General features: G+C 40.1%; 4 protein-coding genes across 13 annotated transcripts in view; 2 read left to right on the top strand and 2 right to left on the bottom strand.

Annotated features, from left to right (window-relative positions):
• The window catches only part of dop (microtubule-associated serine/threonine (MAST) protein kinase dop), a 39,610-nt gene extending 24,415 nt beyond the window's left edge, over positions 1 to 15,195 (top strand). For 2 of the 7 annotated variants that reach the window (XM_065482267.1, XM_065482270.1), the window contains 18 exons: positions 2,738 to 3,085; positions 4,874 to 4,976; positions 6,246 to 6,388; positions 6,637 to 6,803; positions 7,385 to 7,697; positions 8,042 to 8,273; positions 8,339 to 8,598; positions 9,000 to 9,086; positions 9,145 to 9,317; positions 9,374 to 9,444; positions 9,513 to 9,740; positions 9,793 to 10,020; positions 10,286 to 10,631; positions 10,726 to 11,212; positions 11,657 to 11,908; positions 12,023 to 12,079; positions 13,322 to 13,960; positions 14,427 to 15,195. In XM_065482267.1, coding sequence (XP_065338339.1) covers positions 2,738 to 3,085; positions 4,874 to 4,976; positions 6,246 to 6,388; positions 6,637 to 6,803; positions 7,385 to 7,697; positions 8,042 to 8,273; positions 8,339 to 8,598; positions 9,000 to 9,086; positions 9,145 to 9,317; positions 9,374 to 9,444; positions 9,513 to 9,740; positions 9,793 to 10,020; positions 10,286 to 10,631; positions 10,726 to 11,212; positions 11,657 to 11,908; positions 12,023 to 12,079; positions 13,322 to 13,960; positions 14,427 to 14,816 — 4,524 coding nt within the window. In that variant the 3' untranslated portion in view covers positions 14,817 to 15,195. The remainder of the gene's footprint in view (positions 1 to 2,737; positions 3,086 to 4,873; positions 4,977 to 6,245; positions 6,389 to 6,636; positions 6,804 to 7,384; positions 7,698 to 8,041; positions 8,274 to 8,338; positions 8,599 to 8,999; positions 9,087 to 9,144; positions 9,318 to 9,373; positions 9,445 to 9,512; positions 9,741 to 9,792; positions 10,021 to 10,285; positions 10,632 to 10,725; positions 11,213 to 11,656; positions 11,909 to 12,022; positions 12,080 to 13,321; positions 13,961 to 14,426) is intronic. The other 5 variants (XM_065482269.1, XM_065482271.1, XM_065482272.1 and 2 more) reach the window with 5 other exon arrangements.
• The window catches only part of zfh2 (Zn finger homeodomain 2), a 230,132-nt gene that overhangs the window by 171,613 nt on the left and 31,884 nt on the right, over positions 1 to 26,635 (top strand). The window lies entirely within an intron of this gene.
• Positions 17,108 to 22,284, bottom strand: LOC135940939 (nicolin-1-like). The gene is made up of 5 exons (XM_065486079.1): positions 22,126 to 22,284; positions 18,757 to 19,002; positions 18,227 to 18,364; positions 17,689 to 17,784; positions 17,108 to 17,620 (listed from the first exon to the last, which is right to left on the bottom strand). The coding sequence occupies exons 1-5, from the start codon at positions 22,282 to 22,284 to the stop codon at positions 17,579 to 17,581; spliced, it is 681 nt and encodes a 226-aa protein (XP_065342151.1). The 3' UTR covers positions 17,108 to 17,578.
• The window catches only part of CaMKI (Calcium/calmodulin-dependent protein kinase I), a 55,332-nt gene continuing 51,061 nt past the window's right edge, over positions 22,365 to 26,635 (bottom strand). For all 4 annotated transcript variants that reach the window (XM_065483208.1, XM_065483207.1, XM_065483209.1 and 1 more), the window contains one exon: positions 22,365 to 26,450. In XM_065483208.1, the coding sequence (XP_065339280.1) occupies positions 26,350 to 26,450 (101 nt within the window). In that variant the 3' untranslated portion in view covers positions 22,365 to 26,349. The remainder of the gene's footprint in view (positions 26,451 to 26,635) is intronic.

Consider the following 26,635-nt stretch of genomic DNA (forward strand, 5'->3'; position numbering starts at 1 on the left):
CACTCAATTTTTACCAATTTCTTGCGCAAAAATTGCAAGATATGAATTTATTCCATTTTTCTTCAGTGAAAATCTAAAATTTTGGTCGGAGTGCTCAAAATTTCCTCCACTGTGTAGATATTTTCTTTTAATTGCCATTTTGCTGCCTCAATTTCTCCAAAAATATGCCTCTGACAATTTTTCAAGTCGAGGTTATTTGCTAATAATTAGTAAATTATTGAAAAATAAGGCAAAAACATTGCCTGCAAGAAACTGGTAAAAATAAAAAAAAACGCATTTTACACTGCACTGCATTTTTTTTAAAATGCGGGTGTTTTGCAACCCTGAATTTAAAAATAAAACGAGTTTTGATTCACCAAGGAGATTTTTGTAACAAAATTTGAATCAGCAACTATGCAAAAAAATAATAACGGAAATTTATGTTGGCTGGTTTTGGGAAACAATTTAAATAGATTTGAATTTTGGCAAAATAAGCCGTCGATCTAGTTGATTTAACTCCCACAATTTGCAAATATAAAAACAGAACCCAACTACCGTTAAAATTAAAATTTTCATGGCAGATTTTGATTTACCACAGTCCATACAATTTTGTTAAAAAAATATTTCAAGTAGGGAGAGGTTGAAAACCATGTTAATGTTGCATCCAATTTAACCTGGATAAATTTTGGGGTTCATTCAACCTTCGATTAATCTATATATAGAACAAAAAGGAATTTTTATGATTGTGCAGTATCAATTTCTTCAATAAAATTCCAAGTAATTGTACCATTGATCATTCGACCGCAATAATTAGACATTTTCAGGCGTTAAGGTCGTAAACAGCGGTGAAATCGACTCATTCGCACAAACAGGCCAGAAATTCCCCATTAACCACATTTTATTTCGCACACTTTCACTGCTATTTAATTTGACGGAATTTACAATGAACAAAAAAAGGAAAACCATTTTTATATTATTAATTCCATCTGACTGGGACTTATTAATTAAATGAAATTTAATCTCCAATTAGCATATTATTCTCCTAGCTTTATATAGTAAACGAATTCCGGATGCGAGTGATTGGCGAAATGCGGCAAACGTTAATTGAGTTGATTTCCGGCGTGGCGGGCGACTTCCTGCCCTCTCATCACGGTGTTTGTTTCTGTTATAGGCGTGAGTATAGTGTGTGTCGCCGCGCGTGTGATATGATGTGCTAGCGAAAACAACAAAGTTTGTCATGTGCACACGCCACACACACGTAAAAGGCGTGATAAGAACTGCGGACCGACGAATTAGATAATAATATAATTTTATGTTTTGCCTGCCGCACAGTCAGAGCGTTATTTTTAGCAGTCAGGCAGTTTGCGTTGCTTAAATATACATAATATAATAGGGTTGCCAGACGCGAAATTATATTTATTTTTGTTTAATATGAATGAGAAGATATATTTTATATCTAAAATCGAGCAGATCAGGACAAAGTACAAATAATTAAATTTCAGAGTTGGCTCAATTTCTCGAATTTATTCTCCTTTGATTTCTCTCGTCGCAGAATGAAAAAAATTTATAAATCACAAAGGACAACAGCCACAAATTTATTTTTGCAGTGAAGCATTATTTAAGAAAACATTATAAATTTATTCAAGTCGGCTGTTAATTAGCGTCAAATTGGGAAATATTAAGTAAGTTTGTAGAACGGAAATTATAATTATTCACTAGTCATATCGCAAAGTCTGACAACCTTAGCACGCACACGTTATATTTAAGCGAAACGACTGATTTATCTGCAAGGGCGCACTTAATTAGCTTGCCGTTGTGACAAGACCTGCATAAATATTTGAATTGCCAGTTGAACGAACATTGAAAGCGATATCTTCCACCTTCTGGTTAAATATAGACGGAAATTGCTCGGTTTTGTTCTGGTATATGGATACGTTGCGATAACATCCTTTGATTTCTTGTTTATTTTTTTGCGCGTGAGGGAAATACGTCACTGAATAGATAATAGAAATCGTCGAAATTTTAGACGGGTTTTCGGGGCATAATAATCGGTAAAAAAATTACATTTGTTGGAAAAAAATATCCCTATTGCGACATTAAGAATAAAATTACGCTATTAACCTTCTAAGAGAGTTGAATTAAGTCACCAGGGCCGGATTGCGCCGGTCAGAAGTCAATATGGCGTCGAAATAATGGCGGCCAATCAGGAGACAGTCCAGCGGCCAATCAGAAGCGTCGAAAAAGAGGCGTGGCGACCTAATAATTTCATTCCCGCGTATTTTGTTACATTTTCGTTAGCATTATGTGCCATCTAACGGTCGATTCGCCAATTTCCGGGCTAATCAGCTGTTACGAATGAAATAACGACGAAAATATTCATTGTGCGGAAGCTATTTTCATGATAAATTTCATTTTACGTTTGAAACTTTCCCGCCGAACTCTACCAGACGCCATATCTGCGCGTCGCGTGAATCCGGACCCCGGTGAATTATGTAAACAATTTAGACAGGTCTAAAATTAGTGATTAACGAGGAATTTCCTAAATTTTGATAGCTCGGCGATAACACACATTTTGTTATTACGCGCATATCAAGAGAAAAATAATATTTTGAAAAGACGCACCACCGCCACCACAACCAGCCTTTCGACTAATATAAAATAAGCTTTTACCAAATGAAAATTATAATGTAAGAAAGATCGGCCGCCGCGTGTGTACGTGTATTCACCCCGGTTGCATTTTGCATTGGTCCCCTTATAGCGGTCGCCGCCGTGCCCGTCCAGTTGCCGAGGCAGTTGCTCCCAGTTGCCCCTCGTGGGGCTGCCGCTGAGCAGGCAGCATGTGATCGGACGCATGTCCGCCAGCGAGGAGAGCGTCATGGCCGCCCACCTGCACCCGCACCACCACCTCCATCACGCGCAGCACCACCACCACCATCACCGGGCGGCCGAGGGTGCGGCCAGGCCGCCCGGCGCCACCGCCGGGCCGCTCGCCTCGGTGATGCTGCGCCAGGGCATGTCCCGCAGCATCAGCGACTCCAACTTCAAGCAGCCGCGGCCCAACCTGACCCTGCCGTTGCCCTCCGTCACCTCCCTGATGCAGTTCAAGGTACGTGCTTTGTGCTGCCGCCGGTCGGTGGCGCTTTCTCGGACTAATTTTTCGCTGCATGCGGAGACTCTGTATACCCCCGGTGACTGGGTCTGAAATTTCTTCACCGAACTGGAAATTATTTGATTTTTTTCTTGATAAAATATTCAAGAGAAAATCCCTAATGTAATTGCATGGTAAAAATGAACAATAAAATATCGTGGGTTTCTTTGATCGGGCGGAAAACAAAATCAAAGTGGAATGATACAGCCTAAGAATTGAAAATAATTTGAATTGTTAGATCGATAAACAATTTGTTCAACCAAAAAAGGACCTTCCTACAGTAAAAATTCAAATTTTGCAAATTTTCTCCAAAATTTAGGGTGCTTGAACATATTTTCTTGGCATATTCCGATTCCTCTCGTCGAGATCTGTCCAACGGTGTATGCCAATTATTGGGGAAACTCTTGCTTTTGAAATTAAATCGGATTTCAAGTAAGGAGACAGCCATTTCCATTTGAAAAGCACGCTAACTTTCCAGCCAATTTTCTCAAAAAATTCAATTTAGGCTTTAACTGAATCCTAAGGGACGATTTTATGCATTGGCAACAAGCATTTTCCAGGCTTTTGCAGTATCATTCCTCTTTAAACCTTCCTAATAAAGATGGAAAGAGTGCCAACTAAATAATTCATGAAACAAGCGGCGTGCTAGCTGTGACCTGGCCAGAGGGAATAAGCCCGATTCCCTGCTTTAACCGCCGCAATAATTCGGTTGACTGTGCCCGGGCTGACCTTCCTGCTGGCTCCATTGTCTCGCGAGACCGATATATTTTTTCCCTGCTTGTGAAACAGGTTCGCTGTGCTTTCTGGGGCAGCTGCGCGCACTTTTAGCCTCTAAACAGAGTCTCCGAGCGCGGGTCACGCCACCAAAGCCTACAATTTGACCCAATTCGCCCGCCCAATCAGCTCATCGGCACCCAAATCTTTTCCACCCATCGATTTTTAATTGTCTGCCACGTGTGTGTGTATGTGTGCGCTCTGTGCTCTATGGTTGCATGCGCTCCTAATTCAATTATGCAGCCAAACCCCTCGTGTGTTGAGCTCGCCTGAAACAAAACTCTTCCACGCATGCTTTTACCAAATTGCTTCGTAATGATAATTGGCGCCTCTATTATATTCGGTCGGATTTTCGTGAAATCGCGTGCCGTGTCCTAATGATAATGCGCCTAAATAGTTGTTGCTCTTTGTATATCTTCTATTTTCTTTCCTGCGACAAAACTATTTTCTAACCATTCTGTAGACTTGAATTTTATTCAAATAGTGCTTTCTAACAAATTAATACAAGCTATTTTTTAATTAAAATTGTTGCCCGCATTTTACTTGTAGGGGACAAATATTTGTTTTCTCAAAATCCAAAGAAATTTGAAAAATAATCGCTAATAAATGCTATCGTTTCAACCGCAATAAGCTAAACCAATTTTGGTTTTCCAGCGCGTCAAATTAAATTTTTAACGCCAAGATTGAATTTAAAATCGCAAAGCAAGTTGAAGAAAATCGCCATAATATTGTTGGCTCCGAACACTTTTCCAATTAATAATTTTTTTATCAATTTGACTGATAAAATCAGAAATATTATTAAAAAAAACTTATTTTTGCTTTCTCAAAAGAGAAATAATAAATCAATTTTCAATATCTAGAGCTGCGTACTTCTCAAAGTCCGTTCCAAACTTTTCTCATTCAACTTGCTAGCAAGTTTCAGTATTGTTGTCGTCTTGTTTGCCCACCTCACGTGCGTCTGTCCTTTTGCAGAAGGAGCTTAGTTTGTCCCGGCGGAGTAGCCGCGTGGTGCATCGAAAGAGCCTGATTGCCACGACGTCGCCCACGCTGCCTCGCTCCCAGTCTCCGGTCGCAGGTAATGATACACTCCTCGATCTCGCCAATCCACTTTAAACTCCTCCATGAACTCGAGAAGGAAATACGCGTAGATTGAACCCAGGAGATCGCAAGAGCTATGATGAAATCCGAGTTTGAATTCGTAATCAATTTTCCTGCGTCCATAAAACTTTCGGTCTCAAATAATTATCTATTTCATAACTTTTTTATTTCTTTTCTTTAATTTATTAAATAAAAAATGAGTTTTAAGGAACTGCTAGTATTGAAATAATTCTGATCCAATTTGTTTATTATTCTCTCTGCACAGTTTAACTAATTTAAAACGCCCTAAAATCTCGAAAAAAGTATCATTTAATTTTTATAAAGTTTTATCTTCATATTTGAAATCTTAAAAGAATATTCTGATAAATTCTCTGAAATCTTACACGCATATTTCAACATAAATTAAAGAAGTAAAACAATTTTAAGTATCCCGGCTTTAAGAAATTAAATTCGTGATAAGGTAATAGACAATATTATATTTTTAAATAAAGACACGTCTGGATGAGGCGCGTCGGCTAGACAAGTCGGTGCCCTGAATAATAATTGTTGTTAGCAGCGGTTTTGGTTGGTTTGTCAGCCGGCTGGTGAGTCATATACCCGCTTGAATTCTTCCTCTGCCCACTTAGTGGCGGCGAGTGACACGTTTCTCGGTAATTCCAGCTCCGCGCAGCCGGGCACCGTCTTTTTATTCTCTCTCTCTGCTGTTCAAATGGAGCGCGTGAGACAGCCAGCCTCTCGCCGCAAATGGCCAGCAGTTACCGCGGCCTCCATTCAGTCCATTCACGTGCCGATTACATTATTGTCTTGCCGAAATGTGAAAACTTAACCATAAGCAGCGAGTTTACCTTGAACTCCGGTCGTTGTAACCGAGGATACAGGTGTTATCTTTCACTAGGTTGTTTCTGAATTAAATTTAATTAATTAATTAAAGCCCCCTGATGGGAAATCTTGACGCCATTTTTATTTAAAATAAAATAATTGTACAAAGGTGTCAATAGTTTCATTCAGATTGCCTTTAAAAAAACAAATATACGTGGATTATTTTGCAAACTTTTAAAAAAACACAGTAATGGAAAAACTCAATTAAAACCAGCCCTTGTCTTCGGATAAAAATAGTCGTCATTTCCGTCTACGTTCAGCATCTCCCCTTCATTTATTAAGTTGCTGCACTCCCCTGTGCCTTCATCCTGGGAAAAAATCAATTCCGGGAGCAATTTTCATTCACAATTCAATTTCCGTGTCGCAGGGAGTCCGCTGGAGAGCCCGAGAATCTCTCCGAGCCAGCATTTTGCCTTTGTCCCGGTGAAACGGAGCGACGGGCGCCGATGGTCGGTGGCTTCGCTGCCGTCCTCGGGCTATGGCACGACGCCGGGCAGCTCCAACGTGTCGGTAAGTAGCTTAGCGCCACATACACTTCAATTTCCCTTTCTGTCTCTCTTTCTCTCAAGCTTCTTATTATGACTGTGTCCCTTCCCCCCGAGACTTTGTACATATATTAGAGCACTTTTAATTATTATTATTGCTATACACACACACAATCCAAACCCTTTTATTTTCTACATTCGTTTGTTTTTTGTTCATTAATTTGTCTGTGTGTCGGTGTGTTTTCTAAAGGAATGATATTGTTACGATTACAGTCGCAGTGCTCAAGCCAAGAGCGGCTGCACCAGCTGCCCAACGTGCCCACCACCGACGAGCTTCACATGCTGTCCAGGCACTTTTCGTCCAACGATTCCAACCCCAGCTTGGACGAAGAAGCTGGACGCAGATCTCCCCACATGAGGCCTCGTTCCAGAAGTCTCAGGTACTTCATTTTTATTATATTAAAAAAATACCGATCTTTTCAATAAGGAAGCAGACTGCTGGTGTGCTCTAAAAATTGGAATTAATATTTTTAATATGTCATGTCAAGGGAAAATTTATTCTTTAGATCAATAATTAAATAATCAGTCTCAACTAACTCACAGACCAGTAATTTTGATTAGGGGATTTTTTGTTATTTCGACTTTTTAATTGGTAATTTTGATCATAAGAATTTTCTATACAAATTTAACCTTTTTAAAAATATAAATAACCCTTTAAAGTACTGCTAAAATCAATGCAATTCGTAAATTGGTTACTTCCTTGTTGAATCAGAGCTTTCAACAGATGGCAGAACCGTCCATTATACTAGACAGAATTTTTTTGTTGTTAACTCAATAAATTTTTACCAGAATATTTGTTATATATTTAATTTTGAGACCCCGTTTTGTATTGACAATCACGATTCACAAAAACAAAATCATATGAGTGTATTTTTAACTTTGTTATCAATTAGCAAATATGTACTTGTGCATCAAAGATCAAAACTGATTCCATTCCATTCTATTCTCGTGGCCCTTGCAGCAGTCCGATCCGAACCCCTGTGATGGACAACGAAATCGTTTTGATGAACACGCTGTACAAGGAGCGCTTCCCGAAAGCCACGCAGCAAATGGAGGAGCGCTTGGGAAGCTTCATCAACGAGAACAAATCGTGGGAGGTGGGCAGTGAGGGCCTGACGGAGGACATTCCGTCGGATTCAGTGCCCATTGTTCGATTCGTGCACCACCAGGTCGTCGAGTTGGCCAGAGACTGCCTCCAGAAGTCAGAGGACCGACTCATCACCAGCCGATACTTCTACGAGATGTCCGAGAACTTGGAAAAGTTGCTCAGCGAGGTATTTGAATTGTTTTTGGCCGTAAAAATAAAATATAAACTGTAGAATTTGTGTTGTTAGCTTTAGCGACTAATTATTTAAAAGTAGTTCGGCATTTTCAACTCATTTATGACGGAAATAAATGTTGATTCAGTTTGATCAGCTTAAAAATCTAACAATACCGACAAAAAATGGAACTTTCGTTGTTTTTTTCTGATACAATTAGAATAATGTCATTCCGCTCAAAATTAAATTAGGCTGGAGCAAAAATGCCTTCTAGAAAATTGCTAAAATATCTTGTTATAATTTAATCAGAGGTTTGGACCTTTTATTATACTTAAATAATTTAATTTTAATTTACACAGACGAGAGAAAAGTCTCCAGCAGCTGTCGGTGTTTTGACCGGACTGATTAAGAAGCTGCTGTTGGTTGTGTCACGGCCGGCGCGTCTGCTTGAGTGCCTCGAGTTTGACCCAGAAGAGTTCTACCACCTTTTGGAGCAGGCCGAGGGTCAGGCGAAAAACTCTCAAGAAATCAAGACTGACATTCCGCAGTATATCATCAGCAAGCTCGGACTTAACAGGGACCCCATAGCTGGTTCGTAGTTGCATTTTTTTATTAATTTAAAATTCGTGTTCTTACGAGAGAAAAAAAACCTGCAGAGCTTCAGGAAGACCTGGATCAGCTGGAGAGCACCTGCAGCTCGCCAGACAGAAGAAACCCTGCGAACGCCGAGTCTGGGAATAAAAAGGAGGAGAGCAAGGATCCGCAGCAAAAGTTGCCTTCGGAGGACGATTTCGATGTGTCGAAACTGATATCGAACGGAGCGTATGGCGCTGTGTATTTGGTTAGGCATAAGGAGACGCGGCAGAGGTTTGCCATGAAGAAAATCAACAAGAACAACCTCATTCTAAGAAACCAGGTGAGACATTTATTTTTTCAATTGAAATTTGACCAAATGACATTTTTACACTTTGAAAATGCAATATCTCATCTCCTGATGGTCCAATTTTAAAAATAAAATGTGATTTGGTTTCCTCTTCTCAAGCCTGATCAAATGAACACCAAATTTAAGGCCATTGGCTAATTTCAAAGGTCAATACAGGCCATTTTCTTAAAATTTCAGGTGTTTGTGTAGCTTATACATAAATTGCAATTTTTTTAAATTATTGAACAGCCCTTGAAATTTTTCCCAATACTCTTGTGAGTGTTATTTGCTCTTTTCCGTCAGAATTTTAAACATTTATTGTTTATGAGGTGCTCAAATTCCTGTTTTATTTAAATTTAATTTTAATACCCACTTAAAAAATTTCTGCTATTCAGGTGGATCAAGTGTTTGCTGAGAGGGACATAATGAGCTTCACCGATAACCCCTTCGTGGTCAGCATGCTCTGCAGCTTTGAGACAAAGGTTTGTACCATCCTATCAGGAGCTGTTCTTGAAAATTAATTTTTATTTCTATATTTAGAAACACCTGTGCTTGGTGATGGAGTACGTCGAAGGTGGAGACTGCGCCACGCTGCTCAAAAACATCGGGGCCCTGCCTCCGGACACGGCCAGGTTGTACTTTGCGGAAACCGTGCTGGCGGTGGAGTACTTGCACAGCTATGGAATCGTCCATAGAGATCTCAAACCTGATAAGTGAGTGATAGCTGGTGCGTAAATGGTTGACTCTTTCTAACAATTCACCGTTTCAGCTTACTTATCACTGCCCTCGGTCATATCAAGCTCACCGACTTTGGCCTCAGCAAAATGGGTCTTATGTCCTGTAAGTATTCAGAATTAGTTTTTTTTTATTATTCAGAATGTCTAAGCAATTCCTTAATTAAATTTCAGTGGCGACGAATCTGTACGAAGACTATATCGATCGCGAAACCCGCCAGTTCTCGGACAAGCAAGTGTTCGGCACGCCCGAGTACATCGCGCCGGAGGTGATCATGCGGCAAGGCTACGGAAAACCAGTCGACTGGTGGTCCATGGGCATCATCCTCTACGAATTCGTCGTCGGCTGCGTGCCCTTTTTCGGAGAAACTCCGGAGGAGCTTTTCGCACACGCGGTCAACGGTATGTTTTGTTGATTAATTTAAACTTCATTCACTTACGTGAAGAATCGTAGACGATATCGAGTGGCCGGACGAAAAGGAATTTCCAATCCAGTTGGAGACAAAGGACATCATCTCGTCTTTGCTGCAGCAAAACCCCAGAGACCGCTTGGGCGTTGGTGGCCCGAACGAGGTCAAGGAGCACCCCTACTTTGACACTCTCAATTGGAACTCACTGTTGAGGCAGAAGGCAGAGTTTGTGCCCCAGCTGGAACACGAAGAGGACACCAGCTATTTTGACAGTAAGCCTTCTTACAAAAAAACTCTGACCGGAATTGTTTGGCAGTCAAAATTCTAATTTAACAATATTAGCCAAAGGTTTTAAAACAGCCGCTTTAAAATTAAATTAAAATATTTCCCCAAAGAGTTTAGCCTCTGTAAATTTTTTAAAACTTAATTTTAGAGCTAAAAATTCAAGCTAAACTCAAAATATATTTGCAATTTTTTCAACTGAACTCAATAAAATAGTAAATAAGCCCTTGATTAATTGTTAATCTTGATCCTCAGCTCGTATGGACCGGTACAACCACGACCTGGACGAGGACACAGATGAGATGGAGGATTCTCCATTGTTTGGCTCGTTCTCTTCGTGCTCATCGCGCTACCGCAAAACCCACACGAAAATGAGCTGGGGAGACGAAGTCGGCGGCACGTCGTCGCACGAGTGCTCGCCCCTCGCCCTGCCACCCACTCCAGACACGGAGGAGGCGCCTCGCCTGCTTGACAAAACCACCGAATCTTCGCAGACGGAGGAGAGCGACGAAATCTCGCCTCAGGTGCGCAGGAGGAGGAGGCTGCACTCCAAGGACTCCCTGCCGAGGTTCTCCATCTCCATTGATGACGAAAAGTGCAGGTACTTCCTTCCAAGCATTTAAAAACTACTGATTTTTATTAAATATAAAAAATTCTGGTAGATTTTATTTCAGTCTTATTAATTAAAATTCAAGTGCGTTCAATTTTTTCAGTTTCGGAGAAAGAAAGTCGTTGCCAGAGCCGTTGGTGCACCAGCTGGAGCGAAGCCAGAGCACGATCGACGCGCCGACCGGCTTCCACGGGCCGCACCACATCATGGCGCCGCGCGCCGTCATCAAATCGGCATCGGCCACCGGGCTCAGCCTGATGATCCCGGCCGAGGACCTGGCTCCCCTGCAAGCGGTGCAGTCGCCAGGCGGCTCGAGCACTTGCAGCTCCAGGGACACGTCGCCCTGCAGGGAACTGTCGCCGCTGGTGACCAGCCTCAAGCCGCCGATCATTCTGCGACGCGGGCCGAGAGGCTTCGGCTTCACGGTGCACACCATCAGGGTCTACTACGGCGACTCGGACTTTTACACCATGCAACACCTGGTGATGGCCGTCGACGAAGGCAGTCCGGCGTTCGAGGCCGGACTCAGACCCGGAGATCTCATCACACACATCAACGGTGAACCCGTGCAGGTAGGAATTTTTTTAATAAATCAATTCAACAGTTGTTGAATAACCCTCAGTGTTCAAAACCGCCAACAGATGGCGCCACCGTATACTTTAGTAATAAATTTAATTTTAAGGAATTTCCGCTGCCATTTCAGACTCAATCCTGTTACTGTGCATTCTTCACTTAATTTATTTTCTTTTGACGTGCTGAAAACCAAAATCAGTCCTGCCATTCGCCGTAGAACCGTCGGAAAAGATTTTTTTATTTCAAAAAATAGTTTTTCTCGACTCTACGGCGATTGGCTGAACCGATTTTGGTTTTCAGCACTTCAAAATAAAACATTTTAAGTGAAGAATGCACAGAAGCAGGATTGAGTCTGAAATAGGAGCAGAAGTGCCTTAAAAATAAATTTATTACGAAAGATTTATTCTGAATCCTAGCTTAATTTTGCTAAATTTTGATTCCAGGGTCTGTATCACACGCACGTGCTGCACCTGCTGGTGTCTGGTGGAGACAGGGTGACTCTGCGCGCCACCCCGCTGGAGAACACCTCCATCAAGACCGGAGGCAGAAAGCGCGAGCCGTGGCAAGGAAAGCTGGCGAAGAAATCTCTGCACAGACACAGGAAGCAAAAGAGAGAGTCGCACCAGGACAAGCGGCGCAAGACGTCTCTCTTCAAGAGAATAAGCAGCAAGAGAGCCAGCGTTGAGATGCAGCAGGTACGGCTTTGTACCTGTTAAAACCAACCTAGAAACACCATACATTCACATCTACTGCTTTTCGTTTTGTGACGAATTATCGTTTTAATACAAACTTTCATTTTGTGTTTCCAGCCATTGCTTATATCTGCACCAATTGTTGTTACCTCTGACACACTACCCCCATTTTTGGTATGCATCCTCACCTGTTTTACATTATAATTTATCACCTAACACTACCTCTCCCTATATTTCTACGCCTTCCATTTTATGTTGCGTTTTATTCCCGGATTGGCAGAATTCTGCATTAATTCAGAATTATCTAGGTTAATTGCTTTGAGTCTCATTAAAACATGCAGGCCAATCATATTTTACGCTTTAAATGCTTTTAAGGGAAACTATAATAGGATGCGACGTTCTATTAGGAGGTGAATTCGCCAGTTGCTTAAAGCCGCCAACAGATGGCGCCACCGTATACTTTAGTAATAAATTTATTTTTAAGGCACTTCCGCTGCGATTTCAGACTCAATCCTGCCACAGTGCATTTTTCACTTAATATGCTTTCTTTTGACGTGTTGAAACCCAAAATCAGTCCAGCCATTTGCCGTAGAATCGTAAAAAACTATTTTTTGTATTAAAAAATCTTTTCCGACGATTCTACGGTGAATGGCTCGACTGATTTTGGTTTTTAGCACGTCAAAAGAAAGAATATTAAGTGAAGAATGCACAGTGGAAGGATTGAGTCTGAAATCTGAGTAAATGTGCCTTAAAATTAAATTTATTACGAAAATATACGATGGCGCCATCTGTTGGTGGCTTCAAACAGATCGAACACTAAGGGTTTATACAACTGGTCAATAAATTTAATTCGAGTACGTACAATATATGTAGGAAATATATTTTGAGAAGAATTTAACAGGGAAATCATTTTTAAAATTGAAAATTTGAAACCAGTTTTCTTTGCAAGCTTTACTCTATTTGAAAGAAAACGAATTGCTCGCAGACTTAGAAGTTATTTGCAAATTATAGTTTGGAAATTTCATCAGCTTCCAGGGCATGTTTAGCTCTTTTACTTAACGGCCTGTCATTAAAAACTGTCAAAATCCTGAATTAACGCTTGGGGATTTTTTGTAATTATTTGCAAGAACATCAGAAGTGACCCACCGATCGATTTATCTCATTTAAAAAAATAGAAATAATTTATTTTCAATTTGAAGCCATTTTTTTTAAATACTCCAAAAGTAAGGTAAATCCTAAAAAAGTAAATTTAAAAAAAAACACCTCTTTCTTTTTGCCGGCATATTTATTATTATTCGCTTATTTAGGGAAATTTAATTAATTCCTTGCATCATCCTTGTTGATCAATTCACATCAGGGAAATCACAATCAAGCGCCGTTCGGCCAAATTTTAATCTTAACCTTCTTCTCGGACAGATTGCCGCGGGAGTGTCCTCCCCGATGACGCCGAGCCGCAGTTTCCAGTCTTTCACGCGGGGGATGAACGAGAGCCTGCCGTCGACGCCGTCCATCAAGCCGGCACCGCGTTCTCCTCCGACGGGCCGCTTCTTCGCGTCGCCCGAGTCTCCGTCGACGTCGTCGCAGTCGTCGTCGCCGGGCTCTCTGTCGCCGATCACGCCGCCGACGCCGGCCACCGTGCTGACGTCGTCGCACTACCAGCGGCCGTCGACCCTGCACGGCCTCAAGCACAAACTGCACTCGGCGGCCAAGAGCCTGCACTCGCCCGGCCGCCGCAAGTCGGTCGGCCACATTCCCCTCTCGCCGCTGGCAAGGACGCCGTCGCCCTCGCCGCTGCCGGCGTCGCCGACGCGCAGCCCCTCGCCGCTCGCCTTCCCCACGGGTCACCAGCCCGGCAGCTCCAACACCACGCAGTCCTACAGCCCTGGCGCCACCACCCTCACGCCCACTCCGCACTGCAAGAAGTTCGCGTCGCGCCCCAAGAGCGCCGAACCGGGCTCGCCGCTGCTCCGAAGAGCCCTCTCCCCGGACCGCCTCCACCCCCGCAGCGCCGAGAATAAGAATAAGGGAGGAATTTCGCCGCTGTGCAAAGCCACGGTGAGACCTCAGAAAATTGAAGGATTGAATTTCATGACCAACTTTTCAGCACCTAAATTTTTATTTGGACTTCTGGAACGTTTAAATCTTTTATTTTGACTTTTCACGACTTAAAGTTAATTTTAAACCCATCTCCTAACTAGAGCGTCCATCGGGTTTTTTTCACCACTGTTTTTTAACGTTTTTTTACCAATTTCTTGCGCAAGAATTGCAAGAAGTGAATTAATTCCATTTTTCTTTTGTGAAAATCTAATATTTCGGTCGGAGTACTCAAAATTTCTTCCTCTGTGCAGATATTTTCTATTAAATTGCCATTTTGCTGACTCAATTTCTCCAAAAATTTATTTCAAGTCGAGGTTAATTAGGAAAAATGCGAAATTAATCTAAAATTGGTGGTTTTTCCAGCTGTTTTATTTTTATTTTTGCGCATTGAAAACCCTGCTAATGAAAAATTATCGTTTTTCAGGTGGCGAAGGCAGGCCTGAAGCAGGGCAGTCCGCCGGTGAGTGAGCTGCTGTCGTGCAAGCCGCCACCGGTGGCGCGCGAGCTGCTGCCAGACAAAGTGCAGCCGAAGGAGCTGCCGTCGATCGGGCCGCTGCCCCGCATCGCCGAGGAGAAGGACTCGCCGACGGGGTCGCGCGAGGACCAGGGCCTGCTGCAGGCGGCCATCGACATGGAGAAGCGGGGTCTGACGCGGCGCAGCAGCAACAAAGCGCCGGCGCCGCAGCCCAAGCCGCCGCGGCCCCACAGCAGCCCGGGGCCGCCCGACGCCCAGCGGCCGACCCGAAACAGAAAAGACAGTGAGAGTCCCAAAGGGCGGGACAACAAGGGCGCCGTGCCCAAGAAGGCCCATTGATCCATTAAGCCAGCTGTGTTACGCGGTTAGATTTAATATTACATTAAAAAAGTGAGTGGCATGGATGCGCGCACCTCCATGTTTTGGTTAATACATTTTTCATTGTTCCTCTCGTCCTTTCGCTTCTTTCTAATTTTATCTAAAAATCCTTCTTGGGGATTCAAGGCGTCACGTCGTACATATTGTTAAATATGATAAGGTGAGAATTTTTATTTTTCCGTTTAAGGCCAAGGGTTGATATCTCTTTTTATTTCAAACTGCGTAAAGTCAGCAGGATGTACATTGGATTGTAACTAAAAAATGTGATTTTGAAACAAAATTCTCTCGTCAGATTTGAAATTTGCTGCTGAGGATGTTTCAGTCAGAGAAAAAACAAAAAGAAATAATTGTCGGTCGAAACAAGTGAAAAATATTTTTAAAGAGTCCAGATTTTAATTTTTTGTTTCCAGCACCGTTCTCACATAAAATTGGATTTGCTACAGTTATTAAGAACTAGCAAAGTAGAAATCGGAGGAACATTAATCAACTTGCCAATTGAGTAAGCGTTTGGAGCCCCAACAGACCGTGCCACCGTCAATTAACAATTTACTGCTAAATCGGTCCATTCGGATTAATCGACCCCAAAAAATGTAAATTAACAGTGGCGCCATCTGTTTGTGGCTCCGAATATTTCCCGTTGTATTGTGCTAGTTTTCTAGACTCTTTCCCGAATTTTGGACGACTTGTGACCAATATCGATCAAGCTAAGCAAACAAAACCGAATCTAGGTGAAAAGTGGGTGTAAGAATTTTGTGATAAGTATCGGGGGCAATGTGTATAATATTACTATTCGTTATTTTTACTCTCATCCGTCTCTCTTCTTCTCATGACTCTTCAGCTCTGTCCGCTGTTGTAAATAAATATAATATTGGTTTCCCCTTCAGCTACTGTTAACAGTTTTCTGTGAATTAGCAAATATAATAGACGAGGACTTGCACTTTTCGACCGACTCACGCTTGAGATTCTTCCTGTCGAACCGAGAAGTGTAAAAGCGTGAGTCCTCCATCAACACACAGATTTTTGTGCAATTTTGTAGAATCTTTTTTAATATTTTTTCTCTGCGCGAAGCCACGAGTACGTCGTCGGCGTGAACTTTTTTGTACCCTTTGGAATGCCAACCTTTTTGTTCTTATGTTGCTAGGAATAATTTGTAAATCTCATTAGTCAAGTGATTTGAAAAGCTGAAATCCGGTTTTCGTTAAAAAAAATCTAGTATTAAAAAACCGATGCTTGTAATTGTCCTACAATTCCCGAGAGAAATTAGTGATATTCTAGGTGTAAGAATCGAAGCGAAATTTTGAGCAATTAATAATTGTGTAAAGCTTGCTGGAGGTTGAACTACGAATTAAAGAAAACACAAATTGCTCTGTTCGTTTGGTTGACCATTAATGTGTACGTCTAATAGGCTGCTGCATTTAATATCTAGATTAATTAATTAAAACAGATGTGTATCATTAATGTGCAAGGCTGTCCTTCGTGAGAGAAATGTGTATATATTGTGCGAAAGCCGCAATTATTTGTTGTTTCAAGCTGCAACACCACGTAAATATATAATACAATTAATTAATTAACAAAAAAAGCAAAACAATAATCCGCTTGGCTGTTCCCATCTCGCATACTCTCGATCCGACACACTTTGCTTTTGTTGTGCATGTTGCGCGGAATTAAACTGCAGAAGATATACGAACGAACACGACTTAGGTTGTGAATGCGATTACATATATTGATGAATATCAGTTGTGAGGCGAGAGCGACTCCGCCGCTTCTCCGCTCGACCCTGTTCAAGTTTTTGTCACTTTCTGTGTGTTGGAAAGAAAATTAATAAATCTGGGTGTTGAAACACACGCCCGCTCAAACTGAAATTTCTTGTGTCTTTTCCTCTTTTCCTCGAACCCCTGAAATACCGAATTAATTAAATTCCCGCATCTTAAATCGATTTTATTTACTTCAGTTTGTTTAAATAATTATTTTAGACACATTCCTTTCGAGAAAATCGTGTAAACTAGTTCCCGTGATTTTAAATTGCGATCCGGAGTGCCTGAAATATTTAAATATTTAAATTCCCGCATCGTAAATCGATTCTATTTTCTTCAGTTTGTTTAAATAATTATTTTAGACACGTTCCTGTCGAGAAAATCGTGTAAACTAGATCCCGTGATTTTAAATTGCGATCCTGATTACTCTTGAAAAAAAACACTCAATGAAAATTTTAAATATTTATTTTATTTAATTTTAAAATAAATGTGGACTTTGTAGGTGCAAAATTGTCACATTAATTTTAATTAATCCATATACTACCTAAACAAAGAATTTTAAGCCGATTATTTTAATCCCAATCGCAAAATTATAACAAATAATTTGTTCAAATAATGCAGACATAATGTAAATCACCAAATTAACGAATGAAACAATTTTAACCAAACTATCTTCACTGAAAACTTAAAAAATTCAAGAAGATAAAAACGTGATAACCTTTCAGTGTTTTTGAAAAGCCTTATTGTTTATTTAATCCCTCTCTACGTTGTTTTTTTTCAATTTTTGCTTTCAAAATTAATGCAACTAAAAACTAGTGTCTATGCCTAGAGCAAATTTGCTCAAAACACATTATGCCCTATAAGTTTTCCTCTCTGGAAATCTATTTTATTTTGCAACGAAGTTATAGTGAGTTGGAATCCATATTTTTATTTCCGTTGTTTGGTTCGATGACATTTTCCGCTTGCGTCCTAGAGGAGTAGCAAACCTTGGACTTCATAGCCTACCAGACCCTTAGAAATCGAATAAAATAGTTTTTAAACTGCAGTTCCTGCTCTACTAGATTAATTAATTTAATTACCACAAAGTCTTTGGGCGGAGGTCCCTCCCTCTCAGGCGCGTTGCTCTTTCTCAGGGCCGTAACTGTCTGATTAGAAAGCTTCTCGGCCATGCTGTCCTGTGAATGCATTTATTTTGCAATATTTATATTTAATTTTAGAAATGAATTTTGGCACCGCAGATGAGATAAATTATCCGGAAGTATAACACAAACCTAAGCAGACTTAAGTATTTTTATTTCAACTCTTGCTTTTCTTGATTTTTCCTGGTACTGGATCCAGAGCTTTGGATCCAGAAATTTTAATTAATATTTTTATCACGCAAGATTTTATCAATAAAATTCATTTTTGAATTACGTCTTATTTTTAAAGGTTGAGATTAGAGACATCTACTTAAAATATTAATAAAAAATAAAAAACAGTTGGGCAGAGTGTCCAGTATTTGAGGAATGGCTGATATCAGATTTTTTAAAAGAATATTTATGGTTCGATAATTTTTAAAAATAGTATTTTATTAAACGTGTTATTTAATTTGTAATAAATTTAGTTTAAAAAAGCTACCTCTTCATTTTGGGCGTTCATTCTCCGTGGCAGGTCCCTGAGGACGGTAATTTGCTCGATGTGGAAAGTTCTCCACACGGGCGACGGCTGCTGCAGAAGAATCCGAATTCCCAGCAAGTTGCTCCAGTCAAGCACACTCTATGCAGCGTAATAAATAAACGAGATTTTTAATTAAATAATAAATAGCTTCAGTTAGTTTATTTTCTCCAAAATAATAAATCACACATTTGTAAAATGGAGAGTCAAATTTTATTGCAAGCTTTGATGTTGAATAGAAATTGGAAATTGGTTGTTCCCAGGAATTCATAATTAATTAAAATAATGGAAAAACTAATACATATTCTCACCACTATAGCCAAATAATTAGCTAAATTTATTAGCAATAATTTTGCATAAATTGGGACACACACTCAACTAAAAAAGTCACGTGAAAATTGTGTTAAAAGGCAAAATGATTTATTTATTTATTTTTTGTGTGTAAATTAATTTTTTCTTTTACTTCGTGTTTTTAGTAATTTGAGGTGTTTTACCTCTGTGGCCGAGATGCTGATGAGGTCGTGGCTGCCGGTTTCGTAGTGCGGGTGCGGCATGATGACTCTTCGCGGCACCGCCAGCTGCCAGGGACTGCTCGAGTCGTCGGCGGCGCCACCGCCAGCCCTGCTTGATGGCCCGGCTTTGCCAGCGTTCGACGTGGTTGGCGCCGCACTGATCGGTGCCATCCTCACCAGCACGCTCACCCACGCCGTGTAGTAGTTGCGGAAAATCAACTCGCCCACCTGACAATTCGTCAAAAAATGAATAAATTAGAAGTGAGACAGTCGATCAATCGATGTCTTTTTTAAATATTGATTATTCAATTTGTTCAAGAATCAGCTGTTGCATAAATAAACGTATTAATTCAGAGTGTAATTTTTCATCATTTTCTGCTGAAATTTCTATTTATTGGCATGTTTCCCAATACTCAAGTCTCAATTCTAAAAATCAAAATTAAATTTTAGGAGAAGCTATAATTAAGCTGAGACATGAGCACATTACGAGGCAGCTTGGCCTGTGCCGTGATACGGATCCACGAAATGTCATCTCAGAATTCCCTGTTTGGGTGTACTCGGGTAGCAAAATATCTCTTGACAATGTTTTTATCAATCAATTTATTTAAACACAAGTTGCGTACCTCATATTTTATAATAATAATTTGGGTCAGTCATTCATTTAGCTAGTAATTTTGCAGCTTGTGTCAGACTCATCTAATTTCTATCACAGCTCAGGAGATGATAAAAAGTCTATGTTCTTATCAAAAAGTTAATCTGATAAGATAAGGCGTATGGAATCCATTATCCGCCTAGTTTTACTTGTCTCAGTTTTTAAACTATATTGTTCGTCTTGTCCCGTCTTAAATAGGACTTGTTATGTGCATCCATAGAATAATTTCATATTGTAAAGAAAGCAGGATTTCATGTTGCTGGATATGGTACTGGGTAATATTGTGTGTGCTTTGTGCCATCTCCTGTGCGGTGACTCTCTACACAATCCCCATGTGGATCGCTGCGCTCAATTCAAGTATTCTATAAAGTCATTTTCCATTTTGTAAAACTCAAATTTCAACAATTTAACCTGCAGATTCAACCCAGACAATTGCGAGCGGGTAATCCCATCACAAACCTGTGGCTGCAGCATCTGTACATATACTTGGGATCAAAAGCGATTGAAGTTAAAGGCACAAGTGAGAGATTGCACAACATCAATGTTTTGCAAATCTGAACGCAAAATCTAAACCAGTCAAAAAACCGAAGAGAAACATCCCAAAACATGCTTTCTTCAATCTTAAAAGATGTGCTCCATTGTGAGAGAGCCGGAGGGCACACCCGCGTCCTTGGCCCGTCGACTTGAGTCAAGGAATCCTCAGGGGTCGTTTGATGTGCCAGACTACCGAAAGCAATTGTGTGTGTGTATAATTTGAATATCAGTTTTGCTTCAATTTCCCTTCTTTCAACATTTATTAATTCCAAAATTGTTTAAGATATTTAATTTTCACAAGTACTAAAAGGGGGAACATATTGTTTTATTCCAAGTATGTATTATCACTCAGGTATTTAATGTATGTGTTAATAATAAAGCAGTCGCTGTCGAACAGTCAAAAAGAGAAGATCTTTATTCTCTTTCACACCCGGAAACGACTGCATTAATTTCAAGAATTGATCGAGTTAAATTTTTCTTTTTTTACAGATGAAAAGATTATATGGTTTGGTTTAATTCTTACAATAAGGCAGAATAATTATTTTTCGCACTAATTTTATACAATAAAATGTATTAAGGAATTGCTCACCCCCCTCCTTTCAATTCCATTGAGCTACAATTTTAATAACACAAATTTTATCTAAAGCGCTTCCCTCTGTTATTTTATCCAAAAACTTCTAATTAATATTTTTCTGCACCTGGAGGTTTTGGAAATCTTGTGGCAATTGGCACAATGTCGAATGTAATTGATGTTTGGGACCTGGACATTGGATCGTTTGGAGCCGTCGTTTTGTCTTGGGAAGAACGCGAGCAAAAAGAAAAAGACACCTAAGTGTGGGACACAAGAAGTCGGTTCTCTGCGTGTCCTGGAACAAGCACATCCTGGCGAGTGGCTCCGCGGACAAGAGCGTCATTTTGAGGGACTTGGACAATGGCATTCCGTCAACCGTGTACAACCCTTTTAATGCGGGGTGCATAGACGACGCAGTGGCACCACAAGCGCAAGCGCACGGAACGAGCACGCACTGCAGGAGTTCAAAAGGGAGATGGACATGTAGCCCTGGCCAAGAAACGTGTGGCGTTTTATCACAAACAATAAAAATTTGCATGGCTGGTTATTGAATGAAAAGTTTTCTAATTCCTTTAAATAACACACCGGGAGAAGCTTCATTTGAGAAACGCAAAAATTTATATATTTTTCAGAAGCAATAATGGGAAAATTTTTAAATTGAGGACGGCTATAAGGTATAAATAAATAAAATGGAAAAAAGCAAGCATAACTCCATACTATTTCCAATCCTCATAGCAGAAATGTAAAACAGAATTCAAACACGCATAATTGCAATCATTTTCATGGGCCAGGGAAAGTCCTCTCTGCAGGTTTGATTTTGTTCTGAAAACAAACAGGTTTCGCGCTCAATTTTCCGCGTTTTTTCCGGTAACTTTTAAAATAAAAAAATTAAGCTGGTACGTTCTGAGAAGGAAAACATTTTCTTTTGAGACTGCAGTGTTTAATTAATTATTAATTTTTTATTTCATTTCTTGGCAGGGAAAAGACGTTTGCAAATATTTAAAGAAATGCTCTGAATTATTTTAATTTTTTGAAAAATGGGGAAATTTGAAATTAAATTGCTATTATATTTTTTTTGCTCTTTTTATCCCTGTCCGAGGACCGGGAAGGGCGCGCACTGCACTAGCACGAATGCTGAATTCCGATTGCAAATATTACCGCGAACGGATAACATGGGCGCACCAGGCCGCACAGGGACCCAGCCCACTCAAGGGCCACTTGCCTCCGCACCGAGGACTGCATTGAAACGCTAGACATTTGTCCCGTGAAGCCAAATCACGCATGCTGGAAAGGTGCAAACCAGCAAGTAGCGAGTCGGCGCCGGTGCGCCTCCCAGCCCGTTGAGCAATTTTTGAGCATTTCGAGTGACTAAACTAACCACTTTTTGCCATCTCTGACATTGGGTAGCCAGTATTAGATCTCCGAACTGCTCAAATACCTCTCATTGCTTTGACACTCCTGAGAGTGCCTTAACAATGCGAGCCGACGGGCTGGTTTGATTCTTCTTGAGAGATTTCGTTTTTAAATTGATTTTTAGGTAAGAAATTTAGCGTTAATTCCAATTTTTACGTTCGATTTATATTTAGCAACTCGCCTTTCGCGGCGCAGGAAACACGATGTCAAGGATGCAAGCACCTGGTCGAATGCGATGGTCATCTTCGAGGTCAAAGGTCACGAACCTGGGCCCACGCACCGTGAACTCGACCTCTTTGCCGTGCTCCATTTTCTTTATTCCAAGCTGGCGCGTCGTCATGGCGACTGAATAATTTAAGCTGCCGGCGGCGGCGGCGGCGGCGGCGGGTAATTCTCGAGACAAAAAAACAAAACGAGAGCTGTTTTTGAAGTAAAAATTTTATTTAGTCAGTAGATGAGTAGTATCGCTCAGAATTCAACAGTTTTGCTTGTTCTTCTACAGGCTGGTGGTTATACACAGTTTAATTTAATGGTATTTTAAGCTAACTCGCGCGGCGGCGGTGTGTAATGTATTTTACGCCTGTCGAGACGGGGTATGCTTCCTCAGTTGATATATTTAAGTAAACACATCCATTATAGACTCTTTGCGGTGTATTAATTCAATAAGAAATTGGTAGAATTTTTCACTTGACGCGTTAGAAAAACAATAAATTCAACAGTGAACGATAAAGTAGCGCTGCTTTTGCACGGCTGGACACAAAACCTGAGCATATACTGCAAGATTGTTACAAAATTTTGTTCACAAAACCTCATTTTTATTAGTTTGTTTGTTTGTTTGTTTCTTTGTTTGTTTGTTCATCAAGACGACAAATGTTTAAGAAAATATTTCCACAAGGCGGAAAACTTCAACAATCAATAAATCGCTAACAAGACAGAGAGGAATGGCTGGCTGGCTCGATTTTAGCTCAAAATATGTACAATATAATTATATCCCAGTTTCAACTATACACGCACGCCATAGAGAAAGCTTTTATAGAAAAACAAGGCAAATCAGATAGTGGCAAAAACACAAATTCCGGAAATTCGGGAAGGCTAACCTAACAAGGAGAACCCACGCATGATTTGCGAATTTAAAAGCATTTTTTTTGCATCACATGAAAATTTTAGCAGAGTTACGAAGGTTTTGTCGGAATTTCTACGTATTTTTTAATGGAAAATTCACCAGTTGCAAAACCATTAGTGTTCAAAGCCGCCAACAGATGGCGCCACCGAAGACTTTCGTAATAAATTTAATTTTAATGAACTTCCGCTTTGATTTCAGACTTAATCCTGCCACTGTGCATTCTTCACTTAATATGCTTTCTTTTGACGTGCTGAAAACCAAAATCGGTTAAGTCAATCGCCGTAGAATCGTGAAAAACTATTTCTCTCGAAATAAAAAATCTTTTCCGACGTTTCTACGGCGAATGGCTGGACTGATTTTGGTTTTCAGCACGTCAAAAGAAAGGAAATTAAGTGAAGAATGCACAGTAGCAGGATTTAGTCTGAAATCGCAGCGGAAGTTAATTAAAAATAAATTTATTTCGAAAGTATTCCGTGGCGCCATCTGTTGGCAGCTTCGAACACTGAGGGTTTATGCAACTGGTCAATTAAAATTAAAATTGGCATGCAGATTCTCCTTGTTGAGACAAATCGATCGACATTTTGTATTTTATAGATTTTTTTACGATTGTTAAGTGGAACTTAAAAATAGCCAAACAGTTTTAAAATTAATTGTAAAAATAATGAGGCTAATTTAGTCAGCTTTAGGAATATGCTCGAGTTTTAATATAATTTTTTAAACTAGATAATATTTCTAGACCCAAGCCAACTTCAAGTGGCGTTTTAGAAAATATTAAATGACCAACAACCGATTTGTCTCGTTAAAAAGATTTGCCTGCTGGTGATTTACACATTTCACGCGAAAAATGCATGGGCTTCCTTGTAAAACCCGGTACGAGAGAAAGAGAAAAAGAGAGAGAGCACTCAAGAACAGCACATTTTATGGAGTGTGTATAGATAGAAAGTATCACATTAAAAGATGTGCCGCAGGTGGCACATCAATATAGTTTTTCTTTTCTGTCAATTGTTCGTCTCAGCTACATATTCATTTAACCGTATTAATAACGATATTTACAATTGTCTCCATTAAATCGTATGCAACACTTAGGGATTTCGCTTGCTTGTCCAATATAATTTTACGTGTGTGGATTATCATGTAATTAATTTTTACCATCGCGTCGTCGTCTCGTTTAACTTGTAGAGATGAGAAAGAACAGGCTGGATAATATTTTGTATAGGCTATCGAACTAGAGAGAAGAGTGATCGCGATCAAAAATCGGGAAATCGAATCGCACTTACTCCCCGACAGGCAAATAAATAAACGCAGATCTGAGTTAAAAAATTAAGTATAGAGAGCCCATTATTCATCTTAAACGCTACAACAAACATTTGAAAATAAATCAACAAACTTCTTTTAAAATATAGCAAATAAATATAAACATATTAATTAATTAATTTCGGCCTGTGAATGAACAGCAGAGCCTTTTGTTCTCTGGCTCGAATGTGTGGAAATGAGGAGACTTTGATGATAAAAAATATATATAAACAGCACTCGGCCAGCGCTCAAACGCGAGAATCACTCTTCCCATTCCGTTTAGTGTGTTAGTGTTTTTCATTTTTTTCGTTTTGTTTTGTTTTTACAAGCAACAGCAATCAAATATCACAATGTCCATTTTTCCAGGTGGTTGAGAAACAGTGCTAAAAGGAGTGTTTCGCGGCAAAGAGAGAAATTTCGTCTAGAGGAGAGACTGAGACAGAGTTGATTGATATGCGTACGATTCGAAAATGAACAAACACCGATAGTAAAACTTTTTAGTCACGCTTCTTCTACGCACATCCTCATTTTTTTTACACGACTTTCTCGGTAACTAGCAAGACAGTGTGTTTGAGCAATAAATCATACAATTATTCCATATGTGTGTGTGTGTCGATCACGTTTGAAGTTAGTGAATTAACAACATATTCATACGCTATATATTTTACTCCTGCCCCTCACGAACATGTGCTATAGAGAGCTGGCTTCAAACAAACTCAATGAAATTAAAAAAAATAAAATAAAAAAAAATTGAAAGGGAGATGTGCGAAAAATTTTCCCGCCAATAATTAGATGATCGGACGTTTCCAGTCTTTGGTATTCTGAAGGAATAAAAAATCGATTAATTCAAAGACAGAGATTTTTTAATGACGAATTAACCCATTTTAATGGTTTTACTGAAGATTATATCGACTTTAAGTGACAGAAAATGATAATAATTTTGATTTCCCCGCGGTAGTCACGCCCCCTTTTTAAATTCCTTGGGAGTAAATCTCTCTTTTTAAACCTATAAGCCTTCAGAACAAGTGGACCTAAAGTTACAGAGCCCAAAAGAAACCTACAAAAGGAAAATTTTTAATTTTCTGTGTTCTCCAAAAATGAACCATTGCTCAATTTGCTTCATTAAAATTATCAGAAAAACGAGTTAAGATGTAAAAAATTAAAATGATTTTAATTTCTTTGCGGCTGTCACGCCTCTTTTTAAATTTTGGGGAACCGATCCCCTTTTTCAATATTAAATACAGCGGGGCCCAGATTTTTGCGACGCGCAGATATGGCGTCCGGTGGAGTATGGCGCGAAAAAACGGTTACGAGAAAATGCGCGAAAAGAACCAAGTTTTCGTCAATATTGTGACATAATTTGCTCTAATTTTGTCTTTTGGATCGTAAAAACAAACTCTTGACACTTCGTACGGCAATCCAAAGAGAGCTTTTTGCTTCCCACATTCACGCCATCTTGGATCTGCGCAGTACGAGCCAATTTTATCGCACACCTGGCCCCCGCTGATTAAACAAGCCTCCAGAATATTTGATTGATACCAATTTTTGCTACAAATTTTACATTTGTGTGCTAGGTAGAAAACAATTTTTGCACATCTCTTTAAAAAACCAGAAATATTTTTAAAAAAAATTTAACACAACTGATTTTGTAAGAAGTCGGAACTAAATCAGCCATTTTCGCCACAAAATAAAAAGCGGCTCGCTTTCACAGACAAAAAAAAATGAACGAATCACTTCTGCTCGTCCACACGTCACTCGAAAGTACAAATTCCTCATGCAATTATATTTTATGTATTTTACGTAACCAGTGACAATCTTTCTCATCAAGTGTGTTTGTTATTTTTAATGTATCCTCGCATCTTTATCTATTTTGGAAAATTAATTATTCGACGCCATTCTCTCGTCTTCGTGATCACAAGCAGAGCTCACTTCTTGGCCGCGGCGCCGTTGGTGGCCGCCCCCTTGGCGCCGGGGGACGCCGCCGCGGGGCTACTGCGGACTGGCACAGGGCTCTTGTTTGGGCCGGACGAGCTGTTGCCGAGGGCCATGCGCTGCATCTGTCTTATGACCGTGGTCGCGTGATACGCTTGCTGCAACAACACAACACACTGTCACCACAACACATTCCAATCAGGGCCAAATAAATTAAACCATATTCAAATTATAAACTAGATATAAAAAAACAAACACGAAACTGGTGCAATTGAATTAATTAAAATTATAATAAAAAAGGCAGGAAATTTGAACGAATGAGCGAGCGAGCGCAACCGGTTTG

Source organism: Cloeon dipterum, chromosome 3 (genome assembly GCF_949628265.1).
Source record: "Cloeon dipterum chromosome 3, ieCloDipt1.1, whole genome shotgun sequence".
NCBI classification, from domain to species: Eukaryota; Metazoa; Arthropoda; class Insecta; order Ephemeroptera; family Baetidae; genus Cloeon; species Cloeon dipterum.